This window comes from Denticeps clupeoides, chromosome 7 (genome assembly GCF_900700375.1).
Source record: "Denticeps clupeoides chromosome 7, fDenClu1.1, whole genome shotgun sequence".
NCBI lineage: Eukaryota > Metazoa > Chordata > Actinopteri > Clupeiformes > Denticipitidae > Denticeps > Denticeps clupeoides.
Genome location: NC_041713.1, coordinates 4,299,942 through 4,315,211, shown reverse-complemented (window position 1 = coordinate 4,315,211; position 15,270 = coordinate 4,299,942). Strand labels below are relative to the sequence as shown.

Genomic DNA, 15,270 nt, shown 5'->3' with positions numbered 1-15,270 from the left:
TAATGATGAAAAAAAATACAAATCATTATCATTGTTATTATGAGCAGTTAATTCTAATGGTGGCAGCTCTACATTGCTGGAAATATGCTATATACAAATCATACTATATGAACATTCTAAAAAATAATATAAATATAGAGCACAGGCCAAAAGTTTGGACACACCTTCTCATTCAATGTGTTTTCTTTATTTTCATGACCATCTACATTGGTAGAAATCTCACTGAAGGCATAAAAACTATGAATATGTGTGTGTGTGTGTGTGTGTGTGTGTGTATGTGTGTACATGTTTATATGGAGATACAGAAGGCCAATCACCTGTGTGGATTAATACCAAAGTCAAAATTATGGTCAAACATAATCACCACACAGTGCAATTCAGGGGTCTGATTAAGAAGAATTAAAGAAAAGACCTATCTGGGTTTTTATTTCAGGATTTGTTTTATGGAATCAAGACGTGAGGAAGATTCTGAAGAGCCAAACCTCATGCGTAGGCTATTTCTTAAAGAGGGATGCTCAGGAGGAATGAATGGATGAATTCTCTGCCATTTGCATTTAGTTCAGGTCTCTGCTCTTTTATAATAATTGTTTGATGGACGTGCAGACAGACAGCTGCCTCATGGCATATGGAGAACATTACAGGGGATTATCCAGATAGGTGACCTGGACTCAGACTGCCCTACAGGCCTACATTATGACCCATGAGGATCTTCTGCAATGCGGACAAGAAGTCACATCTTTGCTTCTAATTCAGTTTTTACACAAACAGAATGTGGTGAGTATTTCTGCAGAGAACTTTTCTTGTGCAAACAACAAAATATGAATGATCTTCAAAATAACAAATAACATTTAATTCTCATATTGCTCCATATTGGTGCAAAATACAAATGAAAAGAATTATGATACAACACTATACATACTATATTCTAAATAATGAATACTCTACAAACACCAAATTTTTTTTTAAACCAAGATACATTTCCTGTATGAAGAACCAAATGGGGGCATTATTAATATTTTTGGTGAATAACATTTACAATTTATTCTAAAACATTATTTTTCTAATCATAAATATTCACAAAGGGCTTTTTGGTACTAACTGCTTCTTTGTGTTTGGTTTGGTGCATTTGTGGACTAATTCCAAAATTATTCCAAATTACTTATAGCATTTTTGTCCAGTAGAAATATCTGATCAAGAGTTTTGATTTGTATGTATCTCCATTTTGCTCGTCTCTCTGTATACAATATAATTTATGAATTATGTATTGCTGATCATGTAATGCTACCGATTGGCCCCAGTACGAGATGTTTTTGGTTTTTGTGGTTTCACCTTACATTTACATTTACAGCATTTATCAGACGCCCTTATCCAGAGCGACTTAGAATCAGTAGTTACAGGGACAGTCTCCCTGGAGCAATTTTAGGGTTAAGTGTCTTGCTCAGGGACACAATGGTAGTAAGTGGGATTCGAACCCGGGTCTCCTGGTTCATAGGCGAGTGTGTTACCCACTAGGCTACTACCACCCTTACATTCAATGTCTGAACAAAAATCAATAACCTTAGAAGACGACAAATTAAATATTTTCTAGCAAGTGTCTTACGGGTTTGGATGACTTGATTTTGGCATGGTGGTTGTCATCATGGATAGTTGTAAACAGTCCCATGTTGCCCATGTCAGGATAGCACATCTAGGTGAAAGGTCATTCCGCAAAATGCTTTGTCATACTGAGCCCTGCACTATTCCACCTGCTGCTAATTACCTTCATTGGATCAAGTAGTCTTATGACCCACTTTCTACCGTTCATTTTCAATTGCAGCGAATAACAACATTCAGCAATGACCCTGGTCATCAGACCAGACCCGGGCAGCAGATTGCCAGACTCCTGCTGATCCTCACAGACTGGGATGTGCTGGGTGGGAAGCAGTTTTACGGCCACATGGACCTGAGAAGAAGCATCTGCCAGAGAGGGGTGCAGCCTGTCAGGAAGAGATTACCGGGCCTCAGGACACTGAGTTTACCATGGGGGTGCAGGGTTTACTTACCTTCACGTGGCAGGATATAATATCGCAGGCGATATTTTAACACCTGAGGACCCTGGGCCGGACAGAGCCTCGCAGGTGTGACTTTCGAGGGTGAAGCTGTAAGGGTAGCTGGCACTATTCACGCCCAGTGAAACCCGGCACTCGGCTCTCAATATTGCATGTGTCGTATATGATGGCACGGTGCCACAGAGTCCAAGTTGTCTTCTAGGAAACACTTACGTCAGCCATGTTAACTCTTTTGCTGATGAGCTCAGATTTCTGTGTTGTTCTTCCTGCGGAATGGTGGGACCTCCACATCCTTCTGAAACTTCTGCTTCTGGTTCAAACATTAAAATAAAAAATTCATTAACTAAGTTAATGAATATTTATGAATAATGCATGGTGAAAAATGCAACAAGTGACCCTGTACAAGCAAATATATAAGTACAGTGTATATGCATTGTATAATGCATGCATAATATTTCTGTAGCTATATTGCATCGGATGCAGTACAACTAATTATTAATACATTTCGGTATTTTTTTTTCCGTCATGGCCATGATAGTTTTTTAATTAAATTGTACGGTAAACTAATAGCACAGGTGACAGAGCGCACTTTGTTTTTCCGACTACGTGTTTTGGCCAAGTTTGGGTGCGGGAGTCTGACCTTTACATCAAAGTGGCCAGCTTTGACTGACTGATCCAATTTGGCGATCACTTCATCAGGATTTAGGCTAGCTTCTGTTGGCGGGGCTGCAAGGGACCCTGGGATGCGGAGGCTTACTGGGCTTGGCGTGGGGCTGGCTATAAAAGCCGGACACTTTGTCAGTTCTGCCTCATGCATGGGTGAGCACTGCGCTCTGAGTCGCCTTGTGTTGTTTTTTTTTTTTCATACCCCATCACCAAGAGAAGCTGCAGACATGGTGCTGGAGGAATCTGAGTACGACTCTGTCTTTGAAATTGAAATTACTGTGAGTATAAAGCTTTTTCATTCTCTTTAAAATCTAATTCATTACAATTCATTACAAGTTGTTTAAAAGTTTTATTAAAAAGACTGGATGTGTATGAGGGGTTTGTGATGCTGTTCCGCAAAAAAAGAAAAAAAAAGTGATGTTCCTCAGTCATGTGCTGGAAATATGCTGGTCTTAATATGGCTTTGCCATTTTGCATTATTTATGGGAGTCAGAAGATGTATGATGAAGATTAACTAACACGCTGCATGTTAGATTACAGCTCTGGCACCTGATTGTTTATGCTTTCAAATCAGGGCATTTATATACCACATTTACTAATTCATGATAGTGGCGTGAGATGTCAGTAGTCATAATCATGTAGATAATAAATAATAATTTTCTGAGACAGGAGGAGGACGTTGAGACCCCCTGGGGCAAAGTTCAATGCTCCCTGAAGGGGAACCCTCGAGGAAACCGCCCTGTAATTCTAACCTACCATGACATCGGGCTGAACCGTGAGTGACGCAGACCCACATGTACCTAGACATGCATGGAAAATTTTATTATTTGGTTTCTTGTAAACAAGCATATGCATTTTAGAATACACATTTTGTACAATATTCAACTTGTATTTTTATTTATTACATATTTAATTTATATTTTGTGTATTTGTAGCATTTATATTGTTTTTTTCTCTCTATTCTTTACATATTGTGGATGGCAATGAGGGGTGGTGAACAGGACCACAATCTTGTTGTACTATTGTATGACTGATATAAGTGTGATTTTGCCTTTGGCTCGTGTTGAGCAGTCTGCCCCCCCATTTCTCTCAGTCCAAAATCTGGCTAAAATGCGTTCTAACAACCCTGCTGGATTATGTCTATTGTGCAGACCAGACCTGCTTCAGCTCCCTGTTTGAGCATGAGGACATGCAGGAGATCACCGGCCACTTTGCTGTGTGCCACGTCACCGCCATCGGCCAGCAGGAGGGCGCCAGCATGCTGCCCACCACAGGGTGAGGTCACCACACCTGCAGAATGGGGGTCGGGTCGTGGGTCTCAGCAATAGTTTCAGTCTGAAGAACCAAACCCTGGCTTGTCTCTTCCAGGTTTGAATATCCCAGCATGGATCAGATGTCTGAAACCCTCCCCATCATCCTCAAGCATTTTGGGTAGGTGACCCAAAAACAAAAGTCTTCTTCTGAAGCTGTGTTGATACATCTTATCATTCTCTTTCTCTGCAGCATAAGGACTATAATTGGTGTGGGGGTAGGTGCAGGCGCCTACATCCTGGCCAAATTCGCTGTAAGTTTGAACACTGTCTCTTTTTTTTTTTTTATTCTGCCAAAGGCACTCATGTGCCAGTGATTAAATCGGGATTATGGCCCCTGCCACATTCCAACCCTGCCAGCATAATCCCGATTAGATTTCCTGCCTGCAGGAATGTTGCATGAGGTGACGGAATGGTTTTGCGCTCACGTTAAATTCTCTTCCCATGGTACCCCGGCCACAGCTCAGTCACCCCGACCTTGTGGAAGGTTTGGTGCTTATCAACTTCAATGCCCAGGCAGAAGGCTGGATGGACTGGGCAGCAAACAAGGTAGGACCACAACTGTACAAGCTTTTTAGAGGGTTAGGGTTAGGGAATTGCTTTATAAGTAACTATTAACTGTTGTTCATTAATGTCTTGGAGAAAAGGAAGTAACTACCAAACCCAACACCTAGAAGATGAAGTTTGGTGATGTTTTTGTGGGAGGAGTCACTGGCACTGCTCACACAACTAATCCACATCCAGTCAATACATTACCCATGCAAAGTAGCGCAAGCAGTGTTGCCAAATGCATGAATAATTCAGCCCACAGTCATCAGAATTCCACAAAAATGCTAAACTGATAAGAATCTGATAAGTAGAATTACTTTAGATACTTTAATGAAACAGGATTTCTCAGTACGTATCCCAAACAAACACATTTTTTACCAAAAAGAAACAAAAAAACTCATAACCAGCTAATCTGGAAACACTGAGCACACAATCTAGTTTCCTACCTTCCTCCCTAGGTTCCCTTTGTTCATAATACCACTTGTTTATGGTGCCATCAGCAGACATTAAACCAGTTCCAAACCAAACAAGGATCAGCAGCACTTTAATATGACTATTGGTGATCAATGATTGTTGAACTGGTGAATTGTACATTCCCAATACTCCATGTCATATTTAGCACCAATAAGTGAATAAATCTAAAAAATGTCATGATGAATGTCATACTGAAGGTCCTCTCTATCTAAAACTAAAAATGAGGGAACAGAAAATAGTAGGATCCTCTATGATCATCTTGTCAATTCTTTGGAGATACTGGACCTCACTTTACCACAACTACGCTGCTGTGCAATACACAAATCCCTTGATTCTTTCGAAATTTGGATTGGTGACATCCACTTGCACGGTGGCAGTGTCACTTTAAGTTGGCTTACAGACCAGCATCTGTGCTTTTCCAGCACGGCAAGTAAAAAGGCAGGCAACATGTGGTTCTAAGCCCTGAAAATAATCCAAATGGTTGCTGGAACGTGACCTGTTTTGTTCAAATCGCTGGGCGGCTGGAGAGATGGTGACTAGCTTATTTTCATTCTTAGAGGATTAGGCCCGGTCTTAAAGCGCTTTTTAATGAGGCCTTGGGTCTTATTGAACTGGACACGGGTCTTTCCCTGAAGTTTGGCAAATTTCTTACAGATTACTGGCTGGACACAGACTCTCTCAGATGTGGTCATCACTCATCTGTTTGGAAAGGTGAGGGACACCGATTCAAAGGAAAAAGCTGAAGACGTTATGCTAAAGGTCTGAACTGACGTCTTCTGAACGGCCTTTTTGCAGGAGGAAATTCAGAATGACCATGACCTGATCGCCACCTTCCGTCACCACGTCACAAACAATGTCAACCAGACCAACCTGCAGCACTTTGTCAAAAGTTATTACGGGTAAACGCATCTAGGACAGGTGTGAGCCTAGCAGCTTGGCCACCTTTAAAATACATGAGGTTTCTTGACGTGAATCTTCCATGTGAATCTGTTCAACAGCCGGAAAGACCTGGAGATTGAGAGACCTGTTCCAGGAGGAAACATGAATGTGAAAACCCTCAAGTAAGTTTGTGTTATGTGAGGAGACAGCGGTTTAAATCCCAGTGAGGACTATTCGCATGAACTTGCATGTTCACCCATTTTAGTGTTTCTTTTCCAAAAGTGCAAAGTAGTGATGTTTTCGTCAACTAACCTTTACGGCCGGATGGAAATAAGGTTATATGACGATATCTATAACAAAATATATCATGTAATATTGTTGACGAATAAAAACAAGGCTAAACAATAAAAAGAAAAAATATACAAAAATGCCACTTCATTTTCATTGACCTAAACAAGATTACATGTTATTTCCCCTCATTTATTATTATGCAGTATTCAAACAATCTAACAATAAGAATTGTTTTAATTGTGAATTTAATTGTTAATTTTGACTAGTTACTTGGGGTTTCTACTAGGTACTAGGTACATGGGTTAAATAAAATTGCATTTATAAAATATACAATTTTCATTGACTAAAACTAGACTAAAACGTCATCAGTTCTCGTTGACTAAAACTAGGATAAATCACCATGGATAATTGTGACTAAAATAAGACTAAAATGCTTTGAATTGAAACTTGACAAGACTAAAGTGATGAAAAACTAAAATGACAGCTTGATGCGCTAAATCTGAGACACGATCTTATCCAGAGCGACTTACAATGTGCTTTCATGTTACCATCACTGATGTAAATGGAAATAAATCATTTTATTAGCTTGGTTCTGTTTTTTTTTTACATAAATCAGACTACAAGAAAGACTGAGAAAGCAAGTGTGCTGTTTTGACATTGAGGGGAAGTTCATTCCACCACCTAGGGGCCAAGACAGAGAAAAGTCCAGACGGATGCCAAAAACAACTATAGTGCAAAGAAATGCAGGTTTTATGAAAAGTTGATGAAACAACTGTCCTGCAATGTCAAATATTTTACATGGATAAGCAGGTTTTATGAGGATGAATGGATGAACCGATGGATTGATGAATGGACGTTTGACTGTGTGTACCTGAAATGACCACGCCCATGTCTGGTTCCTCAGGTGTCCTTCTCTCCTGGTGGTTGGAGACAGCTCTCCTGCTGTAGATGCTGTGGTGAGTTCAGCTTCAACTTCTCCTTCATCAGAACTCTATACAAAGGCTGTTTACAAATTCCACAATGACCCTTCACTCCAAACCAGACCAGCTCAACCAATCATAGTTGAGTCACGTCTGAAGCTGTGGTTATTGAAACCTCTTGCTTCAGGAATGACTTGGGTTTTGCAAAGATACTAGATCTTGCAAGGTTCGGTGCTTCCTGACTTACCAGCAAAATTCCATTTACACTGACATGTGTGCTTTGCATTATGAATTCTCTTAATTAATTAAAATAAACAGAAAAAATGAATTAAGTTGTTTGCAAAAAAAAAAAGAAAAAACATTGGAGTGGCTGTAAATGAATATGGAGGAATGTTAACCTGATGTCAGATGTTTCATCCTGCAGGTGGACTCCAACTCCAGGCTGGATCCAACAATCACCACATTGCTTAAGGTCTGTACGTGTGTCCAGACAGAACAGTTAGTTGATGAAGTGATTTATTTAGACGCCCTTATCCAGAACGACTTACAATCAGTAGTGACAGGGACAGTCCCCTCCTGGAGACACTCAGGGTTAAGTGTCTTGTTCAGGGACACAATGGTAGTAAGTGGGTTTAAACGGGTGACCTTGTAGTCTTCTGTTTTAACGTGTCTTTGTGTGGTGGGGAAGTGCTGGCCTAGCAGTTAAGGAAGCAGCACCATAATCAGAAGGTTGCTGGTTTGAATCCCGGTCCGCCAAGGTGCCACTGAGGTGCCACTGAGTGAAGCACCGTCCCCACACACTGCTCCCCGGGCGCCTGTTATGGGGTTTGCTCACTAAGGTTAAAAGCAGAGGACACACTTTGTTGCATTACTGTGTGCTGGGCTGCAGTGGTTCACAACGACAATCACTTCACTCACACACACCCCACTACCACTAAACCCTACCATATTTCGCATTTGTTGTGTCTGTAGATGGCTGACTGTGGAGGCCTTCCTCAGATTGGCCAGGTATGTACCAGGCATTGCACTAAACCACATGCACAACACACACAGGCACACACTCAAAGTGCTTGCAAGAATGAAGAAGATCTGCTTCAAAGAATGAAGAAGATCTGCTCTCAGTCATAATTAAAACATGAAAACACAAAAAAATATTGTTTAAACTGTAGTTTAATATATATATAGCATATATGGAGTATATTGTAGCAAAAGGATGCCATGATACACACATAAACACACACATTTACATTTACGGCATTTATCAGACGCCCTTATCCAGAGCGACTTACAATCAGTAGTTACAGGGACAGTCACCCTGGAGCAATTTAGGGTTAAGTGTCTTGCTCAGGGACACAATGGTAGTAAGTGGGATTTGAACCTGGGTCTTCTGGTTCATAGGCGAGTGTGTTACCCACTAGGCTACTACCACCCCTACTACCACTAGGCACACACACACACACACACACGCGATCTGCCCAACTGATGGTGCTTACACTCCCTCCTTCTTCTCTGTGCTGCGCAGCCTGGGAAACTGACAGAAGCCATCAAGTATTTTGTCCAAGGGATGGGCTACAGTGAGTACATGATGATTTTTCTGGGGCGGGTGGAGGTTTGGGAGGCCTGTCTCACTCATTCTCCTGCCCGGCTCTCTCTCTCTATCAGTGGCCTCCGCCAGCATGACCCGCCTGATCCGCTCTCGCACCTCCTCCGGCAACAGCTGCTCCTCCCTGGACGGCAGCCGCAGCCGCAGCCAGAGCGCCCGCAGCCAGGCGCAGCAGGGCGGGGAGCCGCGGGGCCGCTCCCACACCGACGTGTCCATGGAGAGCGCGTCCCACAGCCTCGCTGAGCCCGCCATGCCCGCCCCTGGCACCGCCCAGGTGACCTGCTAACCAGACTCCTGGAGGGCCGCCCAGATTTACCAGCAGAGCACCCGAGCCTAGACCCACCCTGCCCATGGACCCTGCCCATCCCCTGCGCTGGGGGAACAGGAAGTCAGGATTCATTTTGGACTCAATTTGTTGAAGGGGGGGAGGGAGGAGCCTGAATCTGTCATTGTCTGCGTTTGGTTAGCCTCATCTCCATTGTGTTGTGTGGAACGTTTCTGTTTTATGTGCTTGCTTGGAAGCTTGATCTCCTCTCGTAAGGTGGACCCACGAATTCCGTATGCCAAAGAGATTTACCCTTCACTCAAACAAAAAGTGTGCTTTAGTTTTAAAAAAACCCAAACTGGTAAGTTGTGCGACCACAGTAGTGTCAAAAATAATCATCTTTAAATCACTGTGCTTTATTTTCACTAGGTTGTTTCTGTGGGTTTTTATGTTTTTAGTTGAGAACATCTCACTGCATCGCCTATGGCAATAAAGACATTTATCTGATTTAGTGTATTTTGACATTTATTTGTCCCTGATTTAAATTGATCTGAAATAAAAAAGAATACAATCATAAAACAAGCCATCAAAAAACGGAATTGAATGGAATACTGTAAGAAATCATCCATTAAAAAAGTAATATGGTAGGTATTTCAATTAAATCATAAAATCTTTTATATTCATTGTTTAGATTAATTTATCATATTTGAATTTGCATTTCATTTATGCAAATAAAAAAGTGCAATAAAAGTGCAAATAAACCATGATATTTCTACCAATCCTGCAACAATGGTGGCCAGCTACACAAAATGTCATATTTTGGACTACATACTGGTAAACAACTTTTTGTCTCGTCCCTGAAGAGAACACTTTCTTTTTCCAGACATATATTCAGATTTCTTTTTTCATAATTTGGACATTTTAGTATTGTATTAATCCAAACCAGAGACCTTCATGCCCTTTCAGCCATAATGATCAACATATAACAAGATTCACCTTTAAAAAAAGACAAATTATACATACAAATATTTCATGTCCAAGTGTAACATGTGATCATGTGATCAAGGATCTATGATCACATGTGAAGGGAATTCCTTATTCTGATCACTGCACTGGTGCTCACTGTCATGTATTTATGAAATCATTTATAATATTGCGTCCCATGTGTGGCACAGTCCATATAACACAGTCCATGACTGCCATCTGTGGAAACATCCGTCTGAAGCCCCAGCTGATCTACTGCACCACTTCAGTTCTAAACCATAATACAAGAACCAGGTTTGTGCTTCTTTTTCGCCACTGAAAATCTAAAAAGAAGTCATCGTGAGTCATTAAAATGTCTCTCCCAGTTCATTATGGCTTTGGATCGTGAAGTGGAATGAAATATGAAAGCCAACGTTTGGGGTTGAAACGAATAGAAGGTGACCGTAGACTAAGATAAAGTGGACAGTGTAACACACTCAGACCCACTTAATTTCAGGGTTTTTTTTTGGAAGTTTGAGAGTATTCCCATCACGTCGCCCTCAGTCAATAATCTCGTTGCGGTCGTAGTAGTGCTCCAGGTCAGAGAAGATGTCATTGGGGTTCCTGCAGCTGAGGTTGCAGAAACAGGCGTTGATCCACATCATCTTCCACGTGAACACGCTTCCCTCGGGGCAGCGGAACTCCACCTCGATGGTCTTGGACTTGTAGGGGATGCAGCAGCGCTCGTCGGTGCAGACGCCGCAGTACTTGGGCCAGTAGGGTCTGGTGCTGATGCAGCCGGAGATGGTAAGGTTGGTGGCCTCTGGCTCGCGGTAAATGTTCAGGCACTTCTTCCCTGTCTGAGACACACAGAAAAGTAAGAACGGAGCCATGCAACGTAACTGAGAGCATGGGCGCCACCTTGCTTCTCTGTCCCGGCAAAAAGTTGCAAAAAGCTGGCGGAAATAAGCTTCTTTTTCCATTATCGGCGCAGCAGCCTGTGACCCTGCCGACAACTCACACACGTGCATGCAACATGAGAGATCAGCACATGGGTGGTCACACTGTTATTAATAAAATGAAGTATATGCTGTCGATCCCACCAACAGCAGAAAACACAGGCCTGCTAGTATGGTCCAAAGTTGGTGGTCATACAAGATATGAAGAAAGGACATAACACATACCATGTGTGCCTTCAGTGCACTGAGATTCATTCTGTATGTATTTGAACAGATTACGTTTGGATAGGTGTTAGTAGCCTAGTGGGTAACACACTCACCTATGAACCAGAAGACCCAGGTTCAAATCCCACTTACTACCATTGTGTCCCTGAGCAAGACACTTAATCCTAAATTGCTCCAGGGGGGGACTGTCCCTGTAACTACTGATTGTAAGTCGCTCTGGATAAGGGCGTCTGATAAATGCCTTAAATGTAAATGTAAATGGATAGGAAAAAGGGACAGATGTGCACAATAACTGAGAAATATCAAAAAATCTTGTCATTTGTTTTCTTTATGGATAAATAATTAAAATTCATATATGCTATTCATATATGGTATTCATATATATGCTATTCGTTGTAAAGTGAAATATGAAATGACCTTTTGTCATTGGCAAACTGCATTATGTGCAGAAAACGACTTTCTACCCTTGGTGGTAGTAGCCTAGGGGCTACTACACTTGCCAGAAGACCCAGGTTCAAATCCCACTTACTACCATTGTGTCCCTGAGCAAGACACTTGTCCCTGAGTGTCTCCAGGGGGGACTGTCCCTGTAACTACTGATTGTAAGTCGCTCTGGATAAAGGCGTCTGGTAAATGCTGTAAATGTAAATGTACTGCTCGCCTGGTCTTTCAAAGTATTTTCAAATGGCAGTTTAAGACTTTTATGTAAGAAAAACTATAACCGAGCGAATAAAATGATTATATTCATGGTCAAGGTCCTGGTGAACCAGAACTGATTACTTCATTGATGGAAACTTGAAAGCACGTAAATAATGTAAATAATGGTGGAACTGTGTTCAAGGTTTACCCTTCTGACTAAAATGACCACAACGAATGAGTTTTTTTCCACAAGCTTTCCACACTCCATGCAGAGTATACCTTGATGAACCGGGTGATGTCCACTTCACATGGGCGGATAGTACAGAGACGGCTCTCCTTCTCCATGGCGCACTGTGCATTGTCATTGGAGATGCGTGTGGAGAGGCCACGCCCACAAGTCTTTGAGCACGGGCTCCACGATGTCGTCTGGCTGATGCAGTTTTTATGCCGCATCTGTTCGGTATGGGAGCGCACTGTGAAGGAAGTTATGAGAAAAAATATTGTCATCCTGGCAACCAAATAAAAATTGTATTTCATATTAATTTTAGTGTTTGTAGCAAATAGTATTTGTTAACAATGTATGAAAACTTAGTGACCAAGTATTTTATTAGGATTGAAACATGGAAAAGACATAATTAGTTCAAATACATCCAGAATGAATCTCAATGCACTGAAGACACACATTGTATGTCTTATTCAACAAACAAATAACTTGAAATAGCCACAAAAAATATCCACAATTACATTAAGGGCAGTCAACATTAAATTAACTGATTGAAATCAGAAACAACAAGATGAAAATATAAAACTCTACAGTGCCATGTGGTGAAACCTAAATCAACACTTAGGTCGGAATAAAAAAAAAATTGCAAGTTTCCTGATTTAACTTTTTTATTTCTACTTCAGTTTAAATAAAAAACAGATCGTCTCCCTGTATTCCCTGTCTCTGTCATAGTTTAAGATATGCATTCATTGAGATTAATTTGTTGCAAAAAAGAGTAAAAACTGACTGTTACTATAGAATATAAAATATTCTAAGCGAGTTTTGAAAAGTGTGTATCACGTGTGTATATTTTGTAAAACCTGAGGATGAATGTGTATGGCACAGCCCACTCACGTTCAGCAGTGTGTCGCGGGGTCGTCTTTCGTGACCTCTTGTCCTCATCACAGATCCACTGCTCACAGCACTGGCCCGGAATGAAGACTTTTCTCGGGGCCTGGCACCACCCGCGGGGGGGCTGGTGGTCGGTGCAGAGTGACACGCAGCCGATGGCGCCATTCACGCACATGCACTGGTACCTGCAGCTGGGCTGGAAGTTCTGACCATTCCGGTAGATCACCCCGTCATACTCGCACCCGGTTCCCAGCATGTCTGCACCAGGTTTCATCACAGAGGAGAGAGTGCAGGTCCACAAATTACACCTCCGCTTTCATTTCCACCAGTCAACCAATCACAATTAACAAACAAATAGAAGTGGCTGTTGCCCAGTCGTAAAACTGACCATCAAGACCATTATGCAAAACAAGCCTGTCACCAGTAAAACAACCAGCTCTGGTTAATATTGCTTTCTTTTCATCAGCATACTCCCCTCAACCCTGTATTCAGAGTCTAAAAGTGAAGATTTTACCCAACCTCGAAACAACAGGTTGTAAAGTGGAAGCTTTTAACCAAAACAGCTGTGTGCAGCACATAAAACCCGACTGGTCCTAGTTCTGCACAGACCTGCTGGTGTGGGAAAGCCGTGGGAAGCAAGAGAAGCTCCTGGTGAAGGTTTCCTGGATCACACATCATCAGGGCCACACAACATTCTATTCTATAATAACCAGCTGAACCAGTAATAAATATGAAACTTTTAAGCCTCAACTTGCAACTTTTTATGCATGACAAATTATTCTTTGTTATTCCTTGCATTGTTATAGGATTAAGACATACTGCGTGACATATATTTTAAATGCATTAGATGATGCACATGTACAATTACCATAGATTCATTATTTCACTGTTACATTTCATATCAAGATCTTGGCCAATGGTGTTTATATTATGTTCAGAACATTATTAATAGTCTGTATCGCTGTCAATAGAGTGGTGGCATGGATTAGGTAAATGTTTAGGTAAATGTGAAGACTTCCACGCCCGAAAGCACACGAGTTGAGAGCACGCAGAGAGAAAACGTGAGAACACTTACATGCACACACTCCTTTTTCGTACCTAGGCTTGTCGGCGCTGTAGTCGCAGTACAGGCCCTTGTGGTGGTCGCAGGTATCTTTCTCATTGCAGGTCTCGCCCACCTGCTTGCTGCAGGTCTTGCAGCAGTCGCAGCCATCCGTCAGGAGGCTGACCCCCGGCGGGCACGCCGGGGCCTTTTTGGGGCACTTGCAGGGCCATTTGCAGTACTGGGTGCGATTAGACTGCTCTCCCGCTGTGGCTACGGTGGTCAGGTTTTGGGGGAGCACCTTTAAGGAACAGGGAGGGAAGGAATAATAATGCATGCGTCCCTGCGTTGCCACAGAAGCCTCATGAACCCTGTTTTAAACGCCTGTCTGACTGGCTGTGGTCACAACATGGCTAAAAAGAAAGAAACCGAAATCGGGAGACTCCCAAAATGACCACGTGGCGGCGGCAGAGGCCTCAGCAGCTTATTATAGCGACCGGTGCGCGTTGAGCACTATTACACTGCAACATTAATCAGATGAAAACACAAGAAACAAAAATCAATTTAAATAAATATATTTTTTATATAATACCTCCTGGTTTGGAACGACGTTCTATATAAACCCAGATTGTTTATTTGATGACACCGTTTGAATTGCTGATTATTATCATTTTCCCGGATGTGAGAGGAACCCCGGAGAGACGTTCTTGCTGAAGCGCACAGGCTCTCGGCAATGAAAGTAAGTTTTTTTTTAAAAAACATTTTCAGACCTGCAGACTCCCTGCTAATCTTGCAAGGGAATTTTGCCACGGTGGCATTTTGTGGGCGCATCCTCTGGACACGGAGCCTCCGCGCCGGGCATTCCGTCCAGCGGAAATGAGCACAAAGTTGCGTCCGAGTGACGCAGACCCCAAAAACAGGTGTCCAGGGTCCCGAAAAGCCAGACTTTCCAGCGGAGTCTCTCACCTGATGCACGCCGGTCACCGTCAAAAGCCACGGCACGAACCACCGCATCACGAGGCATCGGATCCAAAAAAAGATGAGATCCGCTGCGGCTGACGGCGAACCGTTCTCCTCCTCCTCCTCCTCCTCCTCCTCCTCCTCCTCCTTCTCCTCTTCCTCCTCCAGCGGCTGCTGCTGCTGCTGGACCGCGCACTGCCCCGCTCCGCAGAGGTTCTGACGTCACGGCGCATCCAGACCACGCGTTGCAGTGGCCCATCGCCATCGTTACACTGCCTTTATATTGAAACATCTCGGTGATCCAAACTGATATCAGATATCAACCACAGCACTCACTGGGGATCGAAGAAGCTTTTGGGTTTT

The 15,270-nt window shown here is 42.6% G+C and overlaps 2 protein-coding genes across 2 annotated transcripts; one reads left to right on the top strand and one right to left on the bottom strand.

Moving 5' to 3' along the window:
* The first annotated feature begins 2,873 nt into the window (after positions 1 to 2,873).
* LOC114793475 (protein NDRG1-like) lies at positions 2,874 to 9,512 on the top strand. Its single transcript, XM_028985271.1, has 14 exons — positions 2,874 to 2,992; positions 3,384 to 3,489; positions 3,866 to 3,989; positions 4,083 to 4,145; positions 4,218 to 4,278; positions 4,487 to 4,573; positions 5,702 to 5,758; positions 5,843 to 5,946; positions 6,046 to 6,108; positions 7,122 to 7,173; positions 7,562 to 7,609; positions 8,110 to 8,145; positions 8,660 to 8,711; positions 8,800 to 9,512. The coding sequence occupies exons 1-14, from the start codon at positions 2,942 to 2,944 to the stop codon at positions 9,024 to 9,026; spliced, it is 1,131 nt and encodes a 376-aa protein (XP_028841104.1). The 5' UTR covers positions 2,874 to 2,941; the 3' UTR covers positions 9,027 to 9,512.
* Positions 9,513 to 15,018, bottom strand: ccn4b (cellular communication network factor 4b). Its single transcript, XM_028985272.1, has 5 exons — positions 14,914 to 15,018; positions 13,981 to 14,248; positions 12,909 to 13,163; positions 12,071 to 12,264; positions 9,513 to 10,828 (listed from the first exon to the last, which is right to left on the bottom strand). The coding sequence occupies exons 1-5, from the start codon at positions 14,959 to 14,961 to the stop codon at positions 10,529 to 10,531; spliced, it is 1,065 nt and encodes a 354-aa protein (XP_028841105.1). The 5' UTR covers positions 14,962 to 15,018; the 3' UTR covers positions 9,513 to 10,528.
* Positions 15,019 to 15,270: the final 252 nt, after the last annotated feature.